The sequence below is a fragment of the Leptodactylus fuscus genome, chromosome 11 (assembly GCF_031893055.1).
Source record: "Leptodactylus fuscus isolate aLepFus1 chromosome 11, aLepFus1.hap2, whole genome shotgun sequence".
Taxonomy (NCBI): domain Eukaryota; kingdom Metazoa; phylum Chordata; class Amphibia; order Anura; family Leptodactylidae; genus Leptodactylus; species Leptodactylus fuscus.
Genome location: NC_134275.1, coordinates 64,774,451 through 64,796,369, shown reverse-complemented (window position 1 = coordinate 64,796,369; position 21,919 = coordinate 64,774,451). Strand labels below are relative to the sequence as shown.

General features: G+C 45.6%; 1 protein-coding gene across 1 annotated transcript; it reads left to right on the top strand.

The window, feature by feature from the left end:
* The first annotated feature begins 463 nt into the window (after positions 1-463).
* On the top strand, positions 464-20,430 carry CLPTM1 (CLPTM1 regulator of GABA type A receptor forward trafficking). Its single transcript, XM_075258896.1, has 14 exons — positions 464-582; positions 7,395-7,519; positions 10,479-10,602; positions 12,183-12,341; positions 14,538-14,655; positions 14,805-14,890; positions 14,968-15,088; positions 16,701-16,945; positions 17,717-17,810; positions 17,899-18,089; positions 18,417-18,512; positions 18,740-18,875; positions 18,982-19,149; positions 19,816-20,430. Exons 1-14 carry the CDS (start codon positions 556-558, stop codon positions 20,001-20,003), a joined length of 1,878 nt encoding a protein of 625 aa, XP_075114997.1. The 5' UTR covers positions 464-555; the 3' UTR covers positions 20,004-20,430.
* The last annotated feature ends 1,489 nt before the right edge of the window (positions 20,431-21,919 follow it).

Below are 21,919 nucleotides of genomic sequence, written 5' to 3'. Positions count from 1 at the left end.
ACAGGGAAGCTTTGGGGCCCTTTTGAAGTTGGGGTTGCAGTGCGACTCCATTCATTAACATTAGTGAAGGAGTCGTGGGACAACCTGGTGATTGCTGGTCACCAGCCCAAATCAGTTTGTATCCCCGGCCTAAATGCTCCAGGACCAGCACCCCCATCTTCTATTACTATAATAGCCACATTCACTCCATACGAGTTTGCCCTTAATGACGCATGGATAGCATGATGCGTGCGTTGCCCTAAACAAACATGGCCGTGCCTGTCCTACGTGCGTGTCCAGAGGCGGAGTCTCGTCAGTCGACGATTATCTACGACTGTGCCCTTTACAAACATGGCGTCCTATTCATCAAGTACTGATGCTGCCCTTCTCAAACATGGCGTCTGCTGCTTCAAGCGCCGGAAAAGACCAACAAGGTGACCTAAAAGCCGACGTAGCCCGGCGCTTTCTGGTGACGTCTGAGGCTGCCATTGGTGGAGCTTGCGGTAGTGTGTGCGATTGTGTTCCCGGCGGCTTCTCCCGAGATCCGGCGAATGCAGTGACAGAGCAAAGAGCAAGATGGCGGCGCCGGGAGGTGAGACTCAGGTAAGTGCATGTCTTCCGAGGCCTGGCCTATAGATTCCTGGGGAGAGGAGGGAGCCATAGTGATACAATGGTGGAGATAGGGGAGGGTTTAGTGTGGAGACGAGCCCAGGACGGCGGGGTGGTGCGTGCCCGGCTCTGCAGACTCCATCATTGGCTTCCCTGCTCACACACTGTGTCACATGATGGCTGGCACTGGTGTGGAGCTAGGCATGTCCTCAGGGCCATGGGCAGGCTGTACACACCGCATGTGGCCCAGGCCTCTCCAAGCTGTGGCCCTTTACACCATAGGGGACTACAAGTCCCAGCATCCAAAGGCTAAATAAGGCACTGCCTGTTATTGTCCCCAGTGCTTTGTGGCTCTTAAAGGGGATGTCCATAAGGACTTGTCCTCTTATAATGCAGCCTCTAGACAATGAACTGATCGTCTCTGGTCAGGAGTCCTTAAGGGGAAGTGGAAGATTCTTGTATACGTGGTTAAAACCCCAATAATCTCTGTGTGAGTTGTCTACTAGTCTCTTATTACGTCTTATGACCTGCACCATATGACCCCAGCCTGATCACAGCTTCCTGCACACTTCATTAGAACTAATCTGCAGTACCCTGACCCGGCCACAACACAGTGTATGGCGCTATGCAGTCTTTCCTCTATATAATTCCAGTTGCAGATCGTGATGGTGTCCGATCTCCACCGATCTGATATTATTGTCTAAGAAAACTTCTGAAATACCCTCTAGGGTACATTCATGTGGCATTTGAGGCAGACTTGTGCCGTAATTCCATGGCTTTTCCTTGCTGATACGGCTCAGAAGACTGGAGATAACCAGCGGGTCGACTTGTCACAGGTTCTGCAAGATAGATCGGGCTTCAAATTTTTAGCATCCGGCCCCGAGCTCTGCCTCCCATATGGGCGAAAGATTTAGGACGGGATTTGCTGATTTGGAGTCAGAATTCGGCTGAAACTCAATGCCAAATTATGTCATGTGAACTGACCCTTACACAGGCTGATGTTTAGGCGGGACCAGTGTCCGTCTGATATTACACAATTAGAGCTCCTGTGTATCGGTGATCAGGTGAACGAATGGGATTTTTGCCCCCTCCCCCGTATACACGGCATCTATTCATCTAAGTGACCCTCCTTGTCAATCAGAACCAGTCTCCCTGTTATCTCCTGGGGGAGGGTAGTGGTATCTTGGTGGTCAGGAGCTGATTCCAATCATGTGCCCCTTAGATACTTTGCTTAAAAACCTTAGAATGGACAGAGACTGTCTGGGGATCCCTTAAAGTGGTGCACTACACCTTGCAGCCAGTCTGGCCAGTATATACGTCTTATTCTCCAGTAGTGACCGGCCACCCATGCAGCGTGCGGGCTCACCCCGTCTGTACCGATTAACCACAGTCTTAATGTGCGCACCAGTGCAGCAGAGAGAACTTTGTAGTGAAGATGTTTGTGTTTTGCTTGGACGTGGATGAGGAATTTTTTTTATGGCAGGGTTATATGTCACTTATTAACCTCTTAGGTGTTCTTCTCCATTCAAGGAAACAGAGGTGTGAATGTGCGCCAGGGCAGCAGCGCAGGTTGGAAAGGGTCATAGGGCAAATTTTCTAGATGTATGGGTCAGTGGACAACCATAGTATCAGATGGATGTTTGACTAGTGATGTCTCAGGTTTTGTTATAGCTAATATTTCAACCGTGGCAGTCTATGGAGGCTGAGGATCTCTGTACTTGAGCCATTTGACAGGACCACCCCCATTTTGATAAATGTTTCAGCCCTACATGCTGCATTGAGTACAGGTGAATGGACAGAGTCGCCATGAGGGCGCTTCGTTACGGCATTATTAATGGGAACTCTACAGCCAGTTTTCTATTAAAAGGCAGTTTGTTTAATGATAAGTATATGACAACCCTGTAGCAAAAATACAATAAATGGGAGTTGCGCTTTGTTTCCGAACATCCCATTTACAACGTCAAACTCTGACCACATCACCATATACTGGGGCCAAATATACTAATCCCTTTACACCAGAAATCTGGTATAGATGGGGCTCACCTTTGGCACATGACCACTTTTGCACTATCTATGCACCACTTTCCTTTCTCTAGCCCCCACTCTTCACTTTTTACACAACTGAGGGGGTCTGGGAATAAACTGGGCCAGGGCTGGGGGGCACCTTAACCTGCCAGATATACTAATATCACTTGCACCAGAAAACTGGCATTAGTTATTCCTGAATTCTGTGCCAGTCTCTGGCTGGCATAGATTTAAATTCCAGTGTATTGGACCTCTTGAGGTGCACCAAAGCTTTGGCGCACAAAGTTCAGCCTTATGGAGGTTATATGGGTCCCCTAACCGTTAGGAAGGGATGTACTCTATAATTGGTGACTGCTACAACCCTCAAAATCGAACAGGGGTCCCTTGTGTCCTGTATGACTACAGTGGACGGTGACGTGTGCCCACTGTTCGATTCTTAATGGGTGAGACCGCCGAGTACCTCCAGCATAGAATTGTACGGGGCGGCAACACGTAAGCGCCATCTTCTTCTCCATTCATACAGGACCAAGCTCTTGTGATCAGTGGGGTCTCCAGGGGTCGGGCAGGCAGTTATCCCCCTGCTGTTATTTCCTATATATCTATCAGAATACCCCTTTAAAAAGAAGTTTGTACTTGTGTATAGGGGTCCAAACTCCGAGGGTCACTGATCAGAGCGACACCTCTTGTATAGTGGACAGTTTTGCTCTTTACAGCTAAAACCTTGTCCTATCAAGAATCAGTAGACGGGAAGTCTGGGAAATCTCCCCAGGCCCACTCATCCCAAATCTAATAATCCTGGGACATTACCATCCATCTAGATGCCATTTGGAGGACGGCAGGGAACAGGCTGCAGGGCCGGTGCAGCGGTGCCCAAATAGCTAAGGTGGCATCAGCGTGCCACACTCAGTAGTCGGGTGCGGTTTCCTTTGCTGTGATTTGTTCGGACCCTTCCCCTTGTCCGTGCAGGTTTGAGCGGCTACTGTAGATGCGTGGTGGCCATGCTAGTTATTTTATTCAGTCTGACCTCATCTGCAGCTGGTAAATAATCCTGCCCGCGTTTGTTGTGGCTCGGTCACATGGCACTACTGCTGTGCTGGACACTGGGCCTATTGTTCTGCTGCAAATGTCACACACAGCAAAGCAAATCTGATAATAGGAAAAGCATCGCCTGTAGGGTTAGACTTCTATAGTGGCCGTGTTACATTGTGTCCGGGCACATCACGTCTTCCAGGGAACCTGTAGGGTCTATTTGGAACGCAAAAACACCCAGAGGTCCTTATAGGGGGGGTTCAGTGTCCAAAATAGCCCTATTGTAACCCTGTTCATGCCCACAGTGACAAACTTTTATACCTACCTTGGCCTTTTTACTGGCGGCGTCAGAGCCTGCGCCAGACCTTGACATATGTGCGCAGGACACTAGACACTAGAGACGTATCCAATGAGTCTTACCGGACTTGCCTCTAGCTAAGTATAAAGGTGGGTTTTTTTTGTTTGTTTTTTTTTTGGGGGGGGGGTCCACTGTGGCCTCAGACAGTGATTCAATGGGGCTAGTGGGTGGTTTAATTCCCCAAATAGTCCTGACAGTTGAGGGGTTATACCAGGGGAACATGGGAAAACAGTGCCCCATCTGTCCATGGTTTGTGTCTGGTATTGCATCTCAGCCCTATTAATGTGAATGATGCCGAGCTGCAGTACCAAACACAACCCACAAAAAAACCTGCAGCTGTACTGCAATCTTCGTAGCGACACCCATGACGCAACCAACAATCACTCATTCATGAAGCTGACTGCTTTATTAACTGTATAGTGGCCATTCCTGAGTATGGTAGTGGATCGGAACTGAGCTGCAGTACCGTGACGCTGCCACTATGCAGTGGATGGCGCTATATTCATGGGCTATACTGAAGATATAAAATACCTGGAAACCCCTTTAAGTTTGGTCTAAAACATACTTTTATGGTCTGCCAGCTGCCGATGAACTACCAGTGCACACTTGCTGCAGCAGTGGCCTTTGTGTCGCTGCGGCTCCCCGGACAGGGCCGTATACCCTCAGCCCTAGTTCTGTTCTTACACAATTTATTGGGAAATCAGAAAACAGGAATCCCCAGTTTTTATTGTGTAACAAGCACGTGGCACATAAGAGGAGGAATCTGAAATGTTGGTAGAAAGACTCTGGAGACTATTGCTTTACACTGAGGTTTTTATACTTGTCCATTAGTATTAAAGGGTTAATTAAAGAGGTTTTACTGGCGCCAAACAAAAATTAGTGGAGGTCAGGGAAGGGGTTTACGTAGAAAAAAGAAGTCATCCCTCTCCTTCCGGTCCCAGCCTCAGCTCCACAGTCCTTGGCACCGGCCTGTGAGTTCTGATGCTCCAGTAATGACATCGCTCGCTACTGCCACCTCTCCGCCATCTTTCCTGGGCAGGCAGGTGCTGGCTTTAGTGGTCACACACAGTTGTCAGGTGCGTCCTAAGGTATGTGACCACTGAGGCCTGTAATTGACTTCAGTGTCCATTGTGGGGGTGTGGGGTGTGGAAGGAGCAGTGTTCTTCTGGCTCCATACACTGTACAACTGCCATTGTGGTTCCTGCTGGTCAGTGGGGGTGCCAGATGTTAGAAGGTTTTTACAGAAACAACCCCGATCTATAGCAGTAGAACTTATAAAGCGTGTGTGTGAACTTACCCTACTTGTAGAAATAGTGTGAGGCCCTATACACGTGGCGCAATCTGGATTGAAAAATCTGATGTGTATATTCTTGTCCCAAACCCTGTCCAGAGTCCCGCACTCCCTGCATCATGGTGACATACATGGCTCCAATAACCCAGACTCTATAGAATGGGGCGGTGGGGACTCCTAGAATTACAGGTCACTGGGATGTAGGGAGTAGAGATGAGCGAGTACTGTTCGGATCAGCTGATCCGAACAGCACGCTCGCATAGAAATGAATGGACGTAGCCGGCACGCGGGGGGTTAAGTGGCTGGCCGCCGTCAAAGCGGAAGTACCAGGTGTATCCATTCATTTCTATGGAGCGTGCTGTTCGGATCGGCTGATCCGAACAGTACTCGCTCATCTCTAGTAGGGAGATCCGAACAGTACTCACTCATCTCTAGTAGGGAGTCCTGGTCTTCGGACTGAGGTCAGGTTGGAAAATCCCGACTATATATGGTCCAGTATACTTTAGGGTTCATGCACACAACTGTATGCAGTGTAGAAGTCCACAAAAATGGCGCACACTGCACATAGTTTGTCCATGTGCCATCCTTCATGAATGCATTTGGGTCATATGCACGAAACCTAGGGGTGTCAGATCTGCAAGTTTTGCAGCGGCCATATAGTAAGCATTATAGGAGACCTACATAACATAGACCCCAGGTAGTAAGGAGCGGCATGGGCCACACACAAACTGAACTTTATCGTTTTTTCTAAGAAATCTAAGGTCTCATTTCTTAGATTTCTAGTGGAACTTTCCATCCTTGGGGTGACTCGTGATTACTTCAATCCTGGGCAGACTTAGTGATATAGGAGATATTCCTAATATAATGGGGCCCTCTCCTCTCTCCAGCCATGGCCACGTGTTGACGGTGCGAGCCTGTGTGCACTTGTATTGTGCAGGATCAGCAGGATTGTCTGTAGTAACAACATTTCTTCCCTGTATATAATACAAGGACGTCATTGATCCCTGTGTACGGGGTCAGCTTGTGTTTAGCTGTAAACATTGCGCGCCTCTTGCTAGGTAAGGAGGGGGATGGACAGACTGGAGCGGGATCATTCAGTCCTGTAATGGCTCCTCTGTTACTGACTAACCCCCTCCCCCAGTGTATGCTTTGTAAATTATCAGCCATGTGGCAAGTACAGGTAACGCCTCACACAGCTCCGTTGCCTTTACAGGTGTTTGATGCCCTATTCTAAGTCATAGGGCCCATGAACGCCGTGCGCAGGGCATAGGACTTGCCCGCCTATGTGCAGTTGGGTCTTTCCATTCACAACCATTTCCTGCGCCAACGATGCACCACATCGCCCGTTTTTCGTCTCGCTCACCCATTTCTGCGATTGGGCAGAGAGTAGGGTGCCAGTGCCAGTCAAGACCTTTATTAAGACCGGTGTAGGAAACGCCAGCCCTAATAAATTGACTATATCATTGCCTCCCTTCGCATCCCAGTATTTGCTATTCTTCTGTAATGATGTCGCGCCTATTTAGGGATCATTCGCATCATCGCAGATGGCAGAATATCAGGTTACCGGATTATCACTTATCAGATTATCTCCGTCCTCAGGTCATATTAGGATTTATCTGGTTTTATGGCTTGTACCTTGCATTAATGATGCACCAGTATACGGTATATTTCCCTTGGACGCTTCAATCCTCTGGGGACCTTGTTCCTTATGCGCGGATTATTCTTGCCGTCGTATTGCAACATACAGCCGCTTAACCCCGTCACTGCCAGAGCTCAATACTGACTCCGCACGGTACCTAATGGAGCCGAGTGTTATTTTAAGGGACTGTGTAAAACGTAGGAGAAGGGCAGACTAGTAGATGTGAAATAACACTTCTGTTTCATGTATATCCGCTTACAGGGCAGATACTGTCAAATATCATCTTTGTGCACCCCGTCTGCCCTGTCGCAGTGACCTCCTGCAGGGAGGACTATAGACTAAGGTGACATAAATCAGAGAATTCTCCTCCGTCCAGCGCAGATAATAGCGGTCACCTTTCCACATTCTGCGCTCATTTGTGAAACGTCTTTGGTTCTTATCCTGTTCGTCTTGTCTTCTTCCAGGCCAGCCTCAATGGCTCTGTCGGAACTGAAGCAGCCATCGCTCCTGACCAACAGAATGGACAGCAGCAACAACAGCAACCGCCGCCTCCTAATGCATGGCAGGTGATTAAAGGAGTCCTCTTCAGGTAAGTGCCCACCTCATACCCACCTACTACAGGCGATCCATCCTGCTGCCTGCAAAGGTTTCATATTGGGCTACAGAGGCTTCAATACCGAGGCCAATGCTTTATATACTGCAATATACCTATAGGTCCAGGTTGTTATAATGCATACATTGTATTAGGGCTTTCTCTGACTGGGGGGTACTTTGCTTGATAAACACTGTCCTAGAATATTGGAGTTGGATGGCGGGGGGTGCTGAGTTGGTCACTGGCCTATGTATATTATTAGAGGTCCTCTTAGAAAGAAGCTTGTCTCGCGGATCCTAACAGAAATCAATTGCTTCATAAGAAATATATCACAGACTAGTAAGGCCCTGTCAGTGTACACTTTGTTGTAATGCCCATTTCAGGCTAATAGGTGGCAGTATTGAGCTATCAGTGAACGCATAATATAGCAGTAAAACTGCTGCCCCGCTTATCATATAACTACTTCCCACTAATATGATGAGCACTTACCTGTCCTGACAAGTACTTGGATCACCCTTAAAGAAGTTTTCCCATAAACTTAACCAGATTTAGAGTTGTTTAATAATTAAGTTAAATATTTTGGCAACTATAATTTATTTTTTGATGGGTTTTAGAGATTTTCTTGAACCATCTAAGTGGTGACAGTCCTTTAGTTTGATAGATTGTCAGTGGATAGGATCATAAATACAAGAACGCTGGGGGTCAGAAACCCAGCCATGATGTCCTTATTGTGGTCGGGTTATCTTCTCATACATGTAGTGTCCTCCTGATAACCAGCCATGATGTCCTTATTATGGTCAGGTTATCTTCTCATACATGTAGTGTCCTCCTGATAACCAGCCATGATGTCCTTACTGTGGTCAAGTTATCTTCTCATACATGTAGTGTCCTCCTGATAACCAGCCATGATGTCCTTATTATGGTCAGGTTATCTTCTCATACATGTAGTGTCCTCCTGATAACCAGCCATGATGTCCTTACTGTGGTCAGGTTATCTTCTCATACATGTAGTGTCCTCCTGATAACCAGCCATGATGTCCTTATTGTGGTCGGGTTATCTTCTCATACATGTAGTGTCCCCCTCCTGATAACCAGCCATGGTGTCCTTATTGTGGTCAGGTTATCTTCTCATACATGTAGTGTCCTCCTGATAACCAGCTATGATGTCCTTACTCTGGTCAGGTTATCTTCTCATACATGTAGTGTCCTCCTGATAACCAGCCATGGTGTCCTTATTCCGGTCAGGTTATCTTCTCATACATGTAGTGTCCCCCTCCTGATAACCAGCCATGATGGCCTTACTCTGGTCAGGTTATCTTCTCATACATGTAGTGTCCTCCTGATAACCAGCCATGGTGTCCTTATTCCGGTCAGGTTATCTTCTCATACATGTAGTGTCCTCCTGATAACCAGCCATGATGGCCTTATTGTGGTCGGGTTATCTTCTCATACATGTAGTGTCCTCCTGATAACCAGCCATGATGTCCTTATAGTGGTCAGGTTATCTTCTCATACATGTAGTGTCCTCCTGATAACCAGCCATGATGTTCTTATTGTGGTCGGGTTATCTTCTCATACATGTAGTGTCCTCCTGATAACCAGCCATGATGTCCTTATTATGGTCAGGTTATCTTCTCATACATGTAGTGTCCTCCTGATAACTAGCCATGATGTCCTTATTGTGGTCAGGTTATCTTCTCATACATGTAGTGTCCTCCTGATAACCAGCCATGATGTCCTTACTGTGGTCAGGTTATCGTCTCATATATGTAGTGTCCTCCTGATAACCAGCTATGATGTCCTTATTGTGGTCGGGTTATCTTCTCATACATGTAGTGTCCCCCTCCTGATAACCAGCCATGGTGTCCTTATTGTGGTCAGGTTATCTTCTCATACATGTAGTGTCCTCCTGATAACCAGCTATGGTGTCCTTACTCTGGTCAGGTTATCTTCTCATACATGTAGTGTCCCCCTCCTGATAACCAGCCATGATGTCCTTATTGTGGTCGGGTTCTCTTCTCATACATGTAGTGTCCTCCTGATAACCAGCCATGATGTCCTTATTGTGGTCGGGTTATCTTCTCATACATGTAGTGTCCTCCTGATAACCAGCCATGATGTCCTTATTGTGGTCAGGTTATCTTCTCATACATGTAGTGTCCTCCTGATAACCAGCCATGATGTCCTTATTGTGGTCAGGTTATCTTCTCATACATGTAGTGTCTTCCTGATAACCAGCCATGATGTCCTTATTGTGGTCAGGTTATCTTCTCATACATGTAGTGTCCTCCTGATAACCAGCCATGATGTCCTTATTCCGGTCAGGTTATCTTCTCATACATGTAGTGTCCTCCTGATAACCAGCCATGATGTCCTTATTGTGGTCAGGTTATCTTCTCATACATGTAGTGTCCCCTCCTGATAACCAGCTATGATGTCCTTACTCTGGTCGGGTTATCTTCTCATACATGTAGTGTCCTCTCCTGATAACCAGCCATGATGTCCTTATTTTGGTCGGGTTATCTTCTCATCTGCCTGATAACCTGACCACAATAAGGACATCATGGCTGGTTATCAGGAGGACACTACATGTATGAGAAGATAACCTGACCACAATAAGGACATCATGTCTAGGTTTCTGACCATGAAAACTTTCTACGTTCATGATTATATCCATGTACAACCAATATATATTGACATGGGGGCGCTACAGTTCTTTTTATCAAAGATGTGTGCCCTTATATATCTGATGCATGGACAATACCAGTATGCACAGTAATACCCACTTGTCAATTCATAAGTTTTGAGGCGGAATAACAGAAGAACAGCAGAACATACAGTTCTAAGAAAAGGTGTGACAATATAATTGTTATATTATGGAGAATACAAGTATTTACTATGGAAGAATCCGGAAGGTATTACACAATGATAGATTCACTTCTGTTCTCTCTTACAGGATCTTCATCATATGGGCCATCAGCAGCTGGTTCCGCAGAGGGTCAGCTCCCCAGGACCAAACCACATCTGCCGGGGCGCCTCGACCCCCTAGCCGAAATCTCTTTCCTAAAGAGACATTAATGGTATGATTATTTTGTTGATACTACACTACTGGGTTTGGCCTATCTTGTGAGGCTTTTTACACAGAGTTTTTTCCCTTCCACTAACATGTAAGGAAATTTAGTGAGATGTTCTGGGACAGATGCCCTACAGTGACATCCATCCCCTATAGAACTACATTGTAAAACTTGTATACTGTTTGGTATACAACATTACATTAATGTAGTTTATATCGTCATGCAGCCTGATGTGCTATACAGTACAGCAAACAAGAAGGAAACCGCATCCTATACCTCTGAACAGAAGGTAGACAGGCCTTGTAGAGTGAATGGGGCCTATCTAATATGGACGTTCTTTCCTGACCTCAAGACCTGTTCTGGCTTCAGCTTAAAGGGGTTGTACCATAAGAAGTATATGATAGAGGATAAATACCTGATAAGTGCGGGTCTGACTGCTGAGACCCCCTTGATCCCGAAATCTCCCTCTAAGCATTCAGTTTGACTGCAGTGTGTCTGGTAGTTGGACAGTGCTGCTATCCACTTCAATAGGAGCTACGAGGATACTTATCATATCATACCATATATATTATTAGACTCAAGGGCTGCATAAGTGACCATTTTGCTGCAGACAGACTTTATTTAGGCTGAGGCCCCACGTTGCAAAAACGCAGCATTTTTTGTTGCAGATTTTGCTGCGTTTTTTTGAGCCAAAGCCAAGAATGAATAGAAAAGGAATGGACATATATAAGAAGCTTTTACACTTCTACCTTCTGCTCAATCCATTTGTGGCTTTGGCTCAAAGAACTGCAGCAAAATCTGCAACAATAAAATCTGCGTTTCCGCAACGGGGGCTTCAGCCTTAAAGGGATTCTATCATTAAAATGCGTTTTTGGTTTATTATTATTTTATAAAAAAAAATTTCTGTTACTAACACGTAGGAATACCCTTAAGAAAGTCTATTCTTCTCCTAACTTTAGATGTCTTCTCCGCGCTTTCAGGCCTCGGGCAGAGCCGACTGCGCATTCCCACATTTTCTTGTGGCCACTTCCCTCGCTTACTGTGTAAGCGGCCACAAGAAAATGGCCGCTTACACCAGGCGGGCATGCACAGTTGCCTCTGCCGTCAAGCCTCGGGCATGCTTACAAGTTTCACCCCACCGCTGGAAGAAAACATGTGAAGAAGCCGTTCCAGAAAAAGATGGAGGCATCACTGGAGATTTCTCTCGCAGCATTGGGAATGTCCCCAGTGCTGTTTGAGCGCTGAGCACCGCCCCCAGTGCTGCAAGAGAACTCATTTGTATACCGCAAAAAACCGGGATTTCAACCGAACAGCGGCGCGGAGAAGACTTCTAAAGGTAGGAGAAGAATAACCTTTCTTAAGGCTATTCCCACGTGTTAGTCCCAAAAAATCGCATTTTCATGATAGAATCCCTTTAAAGACCTTTCACCTCCCCTGATATGATTGTCTGCGTAAATTCCAATGCTCCGTAAAACTAACAATTCTGGAGCATCTTGTTTACCCCGTTATTGTGCCGTCCCTCTGTTATTACTCCTGGCAGTCCTCCACTTGCTCCTGACTATATATGTCTGTCTCTCTGTCTGCAGGACCTGTACGTGTTCCTTTCAGAGAATGAACATTTCACGGAGTTTAACTCCTCAACCGCCCTTTTCTGGGAGCAGCGAGATCTGGTGTACGGGGACTGGAGCAGCGGTGAGAATGGAGATGGCTGCTACGAACAGTACTCCGAAATCAGTATTCCTGAGGTAAGGGAGCAGGAACCAAACTATGAAGCTTCATAAGGTCTTTCCTAAATCTATATTGTAGCCTTGGGAGGTCTTTTTTTTTTTTTTACCCCTTTACTGGAATGGGCCCATCATCTGTCCAGAGGTTGTGTATGACATTGAACCAGAGCTGTAGTACCTCTCACAACCAGTGGACAAGTGTGGCGCTGTTTTGGAGGGAAGCAGTCACTACTTTTCTTGTCCAACTTCTTTCAGCTACTTTGGATTTGCAGATTTATAACGATAAACTACACAATATCCGCAAAGACCATAAGGAATGTATTGTGTGCTTGCCTTGGACCCTGCTGTGTTATAGGCGGGTCTCCCCTTATATAATAAGTTTAGGCGGAGGCTCCAGCTGTGAGCTAATACGCCTCATTCCATAAATGTGCATTGTAAGCACATTCTAAGATATAGGACGCCGACTCCAGATATGTGAAGTACCCCCGCAGCTTTCATCCGCTTTGTCCGTGGCATCGACGTGTGCGGCGAAGGGCAGCTTTCACCATTTTAATGCATTAGTAAGAAATTGTAACCCTCTAACTTCCAGCATTCCTTTTGTAGCAGCCACATATTCCACAGTGATGTACAAAGAATTACCGTCTCTTATTACAAGTTTTTGATAGTCTGTCCTTGTTGCTCATGGGAACCGATCACAACCCATGATCCTGTTATGTCCCCTGACATGGCCGACTGCCTGCTGCCTCATGATGGCGCTGTTCTATGGACTGTGTCTAAAAACAATCCAAGTTATAGGCACAGCATTTGTATATTTCACAAATGCGAAAGAAAAAAAGAAAGTCTCGATCTCACCATATAAGTATGCTCCAAAATAACCCTCCGGGTGCACGGCCTTTAACCTCCGGACTGAATAAGGCAACTCCACAGCTGAATCTTTAACCAAAAATAGTAGGTCCGCACTCCTCGGGTTCCATAAAATATAACTTTTAATAAGCCATTAAAAACTCACACAACATAGAACACTTTGTGAAAAAAGTAGGAAAAAGACACATAGTGCTTAAAACCGCCGACGCGTTTCGAAGCTTTACAGCTCCTTAGTCATGGCCTAAGGAGCTGTAAAGCTTCGAAACGCGTCGGCGGTTTTAAGCACTATGTGTCTTTTTCCTACTTTTTTCACAAAGTGTTCTATGTTGTGTGAGTTTTTAATGGCTTATTAAAAGTTATATTTTATGGAACCCGAGGAGTGCGGACCTACTATTTTTGGTTAAAGATACAGCATTTGTATAGTTGTGAGCGGATTTCTGAGACTTTTTAAATGGAACCTGTCGGCACAATTTTGCCCCATAAACCAAGAGCAGTGCCCGTGAGGGCTTCTTACCTGCTCTGAGTGCCGCCTCTAACCTTAGAAGAATAGGGTTTGCTTGGAGGGAATGGAGACAAGCGTATAAAGTCAAGCTCTCTACGCCCTATCGCCTCCATTCTGTTGTAATGTTACACCCCTAACTACTGTGATGTACTCTATGAAATACAGCGCAAGAGCAGTGTTTGTCGTGATGATTGCTGAAGCTGGGTGTACGTTCCTATCTTTAGTTCATCATTGTACATGCTCCAGGGGCTGAGTGGAGCTTCTCGTCCAGGTGAATTCAATTGCGCATGCATGCTACTTGGCATTGAAGCTGGCTGACTGAGATGGATCACTAAGTCATGGCGCATGCACAATGATGAAATAATGGGGATGTATACCCGGCTTCAGTGCTGAGCTTGACATCGTGCTGGCTTTCATGAGGCTAGAGCAGATACGTCACATGGGCTGAGGGTGGTACATTGCAGTCTAAGGGAGGTGACGGAGCGTGGAACTAGCTACAAGTAGCAAACTAGTTCCACGCCCCATCACCTCCCTCAGACTGCAATGTACCACCTCAGCCCATGTGACATATCTGCTCTGGCCTCATGAAATCTCCCATATCCCCACCTTCATTTCATCATTGCACATGCGCCATGACGTGACATGCGCCACACAAACACGGGGAGAACATACAAACTCCTTGCAGATGTAGTTCCTGGCGGGATTCAAACCCAGGACTCCAGCACTGCAAGGCTCCAGTGCTAACCACTGAGCCACCGTGTTGCTCCAAAACCCCTTTGATTTGATAGTTTTCTCTTGTTTTCTGCCAAGAGCTGGGATTAATAGATCACCACCTTATTTCTCTGTCTTAGGGAGTCCAGAACAATGGCTCCTTCTACATTCATGTATACCTGACGAAGAGTGGCTTCCACCCTGACCCCACCCAGAAGAGCGTCCATCGAAGGCTGGCCACAGTGTATACATCTCGCAGTAAGGATTGAATCATCGCCCTCTCCCGTCTTCTTCTGTCCTGTACTTTCCTGTCTTTTCTTTTACCCCCTGTATATGTTTCTCCGTTTTACCCCTCTTTGTCGATGTTTTCGGGGCCTTGACTGTGACATCTTCTCTCTTTTTTGTAGTGCTTAATAAATACAAACGCAAGCGATTTCTGAAGACCAAGAACCTCTTGACGGGAGAGACCGAAGCAGATCCGGAGGTCATTAAGGTGGGAGACGTTCCTGTCCGTGGCTGTCTTATTCAGTCTGTGTATGGAGAGACACTTACTCTGTCATCTTTTTGCAGAGGGCTGAAGATTTCGGTCCCGTAGAGGTTATCTCTCACTGGCATCCTAATTTGACCATCAATATCGTTGATGACCACACTCCATGGGTACAGGGCAGCGTCCCGCCTCCTCTCGACCAATGTAAGTGGAGCACAATTTCCTCTGTCAGTTTGAGTTGGCTGAATGTTGATCTTGGCCACAGACAATCCCTGTCCTGTGTCACCTGGTTATAAAGTAACATAGCACAGTAGCACTTGTCAGATTTGTCTTAAAGGTAAAATAGGACACTCAAATGACTTACAGCACATCACAGGTTCCTAAGCGTACTCTCAAGCACCCCAAGTGTCCCTGGTCTTGCTAATAAATCCTACCCAATGCCTCCTCTTGGCCTAGATTGATGACAATATGGTATGCTACATTGAATGTTCAGACATGGGCCGTTTGTTCAATGCCCATAGTGTGGTTCAACCCATGAAGCCATACATGAAGTTTCAGTACAGCATACAGCAGGGATCGACATTGGTGAATGTTGCAGATCGCGACCATGACTTTATCAATAAAAACCAAGGGACAAGTGTTGTGCGGAGTTTATTAAAAATGTTTAATGGTGTTGATAAGGTCAAAGCCGTGTTTTTGACTAATTGACCAATAATCTCGAGTAACTGTTGTCGTCCGAATTAATTAGGCTGAGTCCAGGCGGTAAAGAAGTCACACCACTCTATACGTTGGTATTAGTTCCTCTCTCAGCTAAGGAATGTGTATTGACGCACTTTTATTTAAGACCATGGGGGTTAAATAGTAGCAGAGAAAGGAAGAGAGATAACAACAAAAAAGTGTAAGTTTTCCTATTCATTCCTTATTGGTATAGTACATCTCAATCAAACAGAAAAAGTTTAAGCAGTGCCATGTAAAGCCAGCTGGTCCCGCTCCTGCGTGGTAACCTTGGGGAGTTGTCTTGTGGCAGCAAGCCATACATTTGTTTTTCTTGCCCCCATCCTGGATGCAAGCGCCATCTTATCCTATAACATTATACCAGTTTCAAGCATAAGCAACTAGCATTCAGATTTTAAGGATAACACTGTTTTTCATACATTACACGATTATAACCTTCACAGTGTATATAAATTACATCACAAGCACCATAAGGGCAGTCCTAAGCCTTGGTGGTAAAAAATCCCCAGAACACCTGCTGGGTTTAGGGCCGCCCTTATGGCACTTGTGATATAATTTGTATACACAGTTATATTTTATTAATGCACCCTTCCTGGTGCCGGGTGCACCTGCTCTACACTACTCTGTCCTCCTCACTCTGGCCACCATGATAAAGGCGCTAAGTTAGGCCAAAACGTCCCTAGTGAAAGCCTCTTTGGTTGTCTCCACTTTTTATATCTGTCCTTTAGTTTGGAAACAATTGCTTGGTATATTCAAGGAGCATCTCAGGAAGAGTGTTGTGTAGTTTACTGCTGTCCTGAAGAGGGCGCTGTATTCACCTGAACGCCGTCGTCTTCTTAAATAGCTGATCTATGAGAGTCTCGGGTGCTTTGCCCCCAGCGATCAGACATTCATGTCCTATTAGGATGGTTTTATGTTGTGAAATACAAGTCTTTATCTAAGATTGACCACGTACAAGTGTTCACGTCTCCTGTTCTTCTATTCTGCAATGACTTGGTGATTATTCTGTATATAGTGACCTGCCTAACACTACCATCTTGCCTCCTATATACCCGCTATAACACGTATCTCTCTCCCACAGATGTGAAGTTTGATGCAGTCAGTGGCGATTACTATCCTATCTTATATTTCAATGATTACTGGAACCTGCAGAAAGACTATATGCCGGTCAATACCAGCGTAACAAGTTTGCCACTCAGGCTGTCATTCTGTCCGCTGTCCCTATGGCGGTGGCAGCTTTATGCAGCTCAGAGCTCACGTAGCCCCTGGAGCTTCCTTGGAGAAGATCTCTATGAGCAGTCTGATGAGGAGCAGGATTCCATTAAGGTGAGGACGTGTATCACTACGTGAGGTGTCAGTGGTCCTAAATCTTAATGTGACCAAGTCCTAAATGCTGACCTCATTAAGTATACAGTCATTCATTTAGGTGGTTCAGTCGCCAAGCAAATCTTCCTGATTTTGGGGCTACCTGCACATGTATTAGCACCATATGTCAGCTTGCACAGTGAAACAATTGGGGAAGATTTTTCGATAGTGTCTAAAAGACAGTCTTAAACTGCGCCAGATTTCTCAAATAGATAAATCTTGCATATTCTTAGACTGTCTGGTATAATTTTACATCACCTATTAGTTGTCTTGGTTTATGTCAGTATTCAGACTTTAGGTACGTTTTTGTATTACAGTCTTGCCAGTTAGGCCACGCCCTTTCCCGTGAAGCCAGAGCCCATTTTGTTGAAAAAGACGTAAAAGTGTCTAAAACTGTTGCTAAATGGGGTGCGCAGCGTGTTAGAGAGTTTTTTGGCACAAATGATGGACAAATTCTGGCGTTTCTTGCTTGATAAATCTCCCCCGTAGAAAACCTTACTGACCTACAGAGGACCTTTTCCATTCTCTGGTGCCGGCGGTATTATATGCCGCTATATAGCTGATAACCCCCAGACTGTACTCGTCAATAGCCTTGTGGGGGGTATTCCTTACCGCACAGCGATGACGCTGAGCAGTAAGTCCTCCCTTCTGACAATGCAGTGATATCTCCGGCACCCGGTTGCATACTGTCAAAGCTGACTTCAAGCAATTGTAACACTCTTGTCTTTCCAGGTGGCTCTTTTGGAGACAAACCCCTACCTCTTAGCGCTAACCATCACCGTCTCCATTATACACAGCATCTTTGAGTTTCTGGCTTTCAAGAACGGTAAGATTTACTATGTGACATTATCGGGAAAACTGGAGATGGCGTCATGTGTCGCCTGACCTCGCTTACTTGTTTGTGTGTCCTTCAGATATCCAGTTCTGGAACAGCCGTCAATCCCTGGAGGGTCTTTCTGTCCGATCCGTCATCTTCGGCGTCTTTCAGTCCCTCGTGGTCTTGCTTTATATCTTGGACAATGAGACCAACTTCGTGGTGCAGGTCAGCGTGGGCATTGGCCTGCTCATTGATTTCTGGAAGATCACCAAAGTCATGGATGTCAAGGTAAGAAGTCAAGAATGAGACGTCCAGTCATTGAGGTTTCAGATATTGGATCTCCTTAACCCTTTTGGACTTGTTCACTCAGTAATCACCAATAAGAGATAATTTTGGGAGGTTTACACTTGTAGCAAATCTGTTTGCACTTATTGCAGTGTCATAAAGTCCAGCACTTGCCTGTCACTAGCATGGTGGTCCGTGTCCCATTGTAGACATACGTTCACAGCTTATTTTCACAGGCCTTGTGTGTTAACTCTTCATTGTTCTTGTGCCAATATTCACTCTGTGGCCATGGTTGGCTAAAAACTTTAACCCTTTGTTTTTGTCCTGCAGTTGGATAGAGAGAATAAAGTGGCTGGTATCATCCCCAGAGTGACAGTGAAGGATAAGTCCACATATGTCGAGTCGGCTACAAAGGTGTACGATGATGTAAGTATTTGTTTTCGCTCCCTGGTGCAGAAATACAATGATGGATGGATGGTCGGTCGGTCACAGTATGTACTATGTTACATTTTACCAGTTCTTTCAAGATGCTATTCGCTTTTTGTGTGTTGTGTATATTTTGGTTAATATTTCAGTTAAAATATATATATATGATTCTGTGGTTTGTGTACGTAAAAATGAGAATTCACCGCTCTCCCGATTCCTTTGTTTAGATGGCTTTCCGATACCTGTCCTGGATCCTCTTCCCATTGCTGGGATGCTATGCAGTATACAGCTTGCTGTACATGGAGCACAAGGGCTGGTATTCCTGGGTACTGAGCATGTTGTATGGATTCCTCCTCACCTTTGGTAAGCACTTCACAGATGCCCCTGAATGTCACAACTACAAAAGATCCGTAAACAGCAACACCAACAGCAGTAACTTCATGATTTTTTTTTTTTTTCATTTTTTCAGGATTTATCACGATGACGCCGCAGCTGTTCATTAACTATAAGTTGAAGTCGGTTGCCCACCTCCCATGGAGGATGTTGACCTACAAAGCCCTAAACACCTTCATTGATGACCTTTTCGCTTTTGTCATCAAGATGCCCATGATGTATAGGATCGGGTGTCTGCGAGATGGTAGGTCCCAAGTTATATGAAATATGGACGTCATATAGGGGGCTGCTTGTTCAATGTGTCTAAGTGTCTCAGCCGTACATTATATTAGAAGCACACTCCTATAGATGGCTGCCATGAAACACTATATTTCTTGTACGGTGACCACTGCAAAGGAAATATGGCTGGCTGTAAATGTCTCAAGTGATGAGCGCTGCTTACCAGGGATTCCAGCTGGTCATAGAAATGAATGGATTGGCCAGACCCAACAGAGCTGGGTGCAGAAGGTCTTATAGAGGGGGCTTATAGATGGGAGGTCACTTTTCGAACATATAGATAGTGCATATATTTACAAGGCATCTTCTTTAACCCTTTTAATGCCAAAAACATAAGCAGTATATGACACCTTTAAATGCCGTCTGCAACTACCTTATAGATATTAGCTGGGAGCAGCTTAAGTTTTAGTTTCTGCAACGTAGGGAAGAGGTGCACGTGACATCAGGGTGACGCTTCCACGACAGGGAGGAACCTCACCCCTCTTACCAATTAGGGAGTAGTCTATGTGTCCTCTGTCACCCCGTTGTCAGCTGCACCGCCTCTATTTACTGTCATTTTGTGATGGATGTTTTAGTTCTGGTGAAGTCTCCGCGTTCTCCATCCTCACTAAATCTGTCCCCTTTCCTTTCCCAGATGTGGTTTTCTTCATCTATTTGTATCAGCGCTGGATCTATAGAGTGGACCCCACACGGTTGAATGAGTTTGGTACCAGCGGAGAGACCCCCACTCCTCTGCCTGTCCAGGATCAGCCAGCACTCACTTCCCCCAACCCCGAAGACACATCCCCACCAAAACCAGCAGAAGACAAAAAGAAAGACTGATTTATTTTATTTTATTTTTTTTCTTGTCCCCATTCTACATGAACTGTTAAGCCCCCGCAGGGGGTAAATCGGCTGCTGTTTTATATATAAATACCCTCTGTCCCCTGACTCCCTTTGTTGAGACGGCGTTTCCCCATCTGTTATTATGTATATGGGACTGGTGAAGTTTGTCTTTCTCTGCCCGCCCTGTCGCTTTCGGTCATCCTGTCCGGTCTGTTCTCCCTCTTACGTTTTCTCTTGCTGTTCCTTGCCCTCTGTCTCTCCCTTTCGTGCTCCTTTCTCTCCTCTCTTATATAATTCCATTGTGCTGTGTCTTTACTTCTGCCTCTTAATCATGACTCCTCCGTGGGATCAACATGCTCAAATTGGGTTTAATAAATATGGCCGCTCTTTATCTTCCTGCAGTTTGTGCGGCAGTATAGTTCAAGATGTTTCAACCTTGCTTTACACTTCAGGAGCCATTTTGGATTATAATTAGAGATGAGTGAGTACTATTCGAAACGGCAGTTTCGAATAGCACGCACCCATAGCAATGAATGGAGCCGGCCGGCGTCCTGCCGCTTAACCCCCTGCATGCTGGCTGCGTCCATTCATTCCTATGGGTGCGTGCTATTCGAAACTGCCGTTTCGAATAGTACTCGCTCATCTCTAATTATAATGCTATTGAGTCAGGGTCTGTCTCTAGCTGACCTAGGTGGTGGGGCTCTCTGCTATCTGCTTTATGTGGTATTTTGGCTACATTGGTGGGGGTCTTGCAAGTGAACCTGTCAGGTGATTTTTGCTGCCCTATCTGTGAGCAGGATATTACAGGGGAGAAGCTGAGCTCTGTGATATATAGGTTATAGGAATGAGGAGAGAAGCTGAGCTCTGTGATATATAGGGTTACCCTTCGTTCACATCTGCGTTGGTATTCCGTCCGGGAAAGTCCTCATGAGGAACCCCCCCCCCCCCCAACGGACTACCGAACGCAACTGCAAGCAATGTTCAGTGAAAGCAAACAGACCCCATAGACTGTAATGGGGTCCGTGGGCTTGCCACCATCATGTGGACAGGAAAGTAGATAGTGAACTATTTTCCTATCCGCATGATCCCTGCGGAGATCTGGCGGCAAGCCCACGGACCTCATTATAGTCTATGGGGTCTGTGTGCTTTCACTGGCTTGCAGTTGCGTTTGGTATTCTGTTTGGGGGAGGGGAGTCATCATTTGGACTCTCCCAGATGCAATACCAACGCAGATGTGAAAGAGGCCTTATATTGTGGGTTTATATGATAGAGCTCAGCTTCTCTCTGCTATCATATAACCATATATATATATATCACAGAGCTCAGCTTCTTTCCAGGAACAAATATGCTCAAGAATTCTCTTAGATTTCATAAGAGAACTGAGGGATTTTTTTTCCACTTTAGGGGAAATGCCATATTAGAAATACAGATCTGTTTGCACTGATCCATGTAAATAAAGACACGCTATGTATTCAGATAGTGATGGCGCGTCACACATGATGTAGAAATACACTGCAAGCAGATTTACCGTTATAGACTGTGCAGCACATTTCCTGCAGAATTTCACATAGCAATAACTTATAAGAAAATTCCACATACAAAATCCACAACCCCTCTATAGAAAACCATGTGTTTACAGTGGATTCTCTTATGGGAATACGGTATTAATTTCCACATTGATAATACACAATGTGTGAATCCATCCTAAAGGGACAGTCGGGTTGTACTAGGCCATAGAGCGGCTTTCCCTGGTCCTTGTATTGTCTACTTTACTGACAACCTTCACGCTGTACAATGCTAGAAGACAATGTGTCTGTCCTATTGTATAATGTGGGTTTTCCACTGTTATGTGTTTAATCTGGTTTTTTGTATCAGGTTAAAAAAAAAGCAAGCTTTGGATAGCATGTGTACTA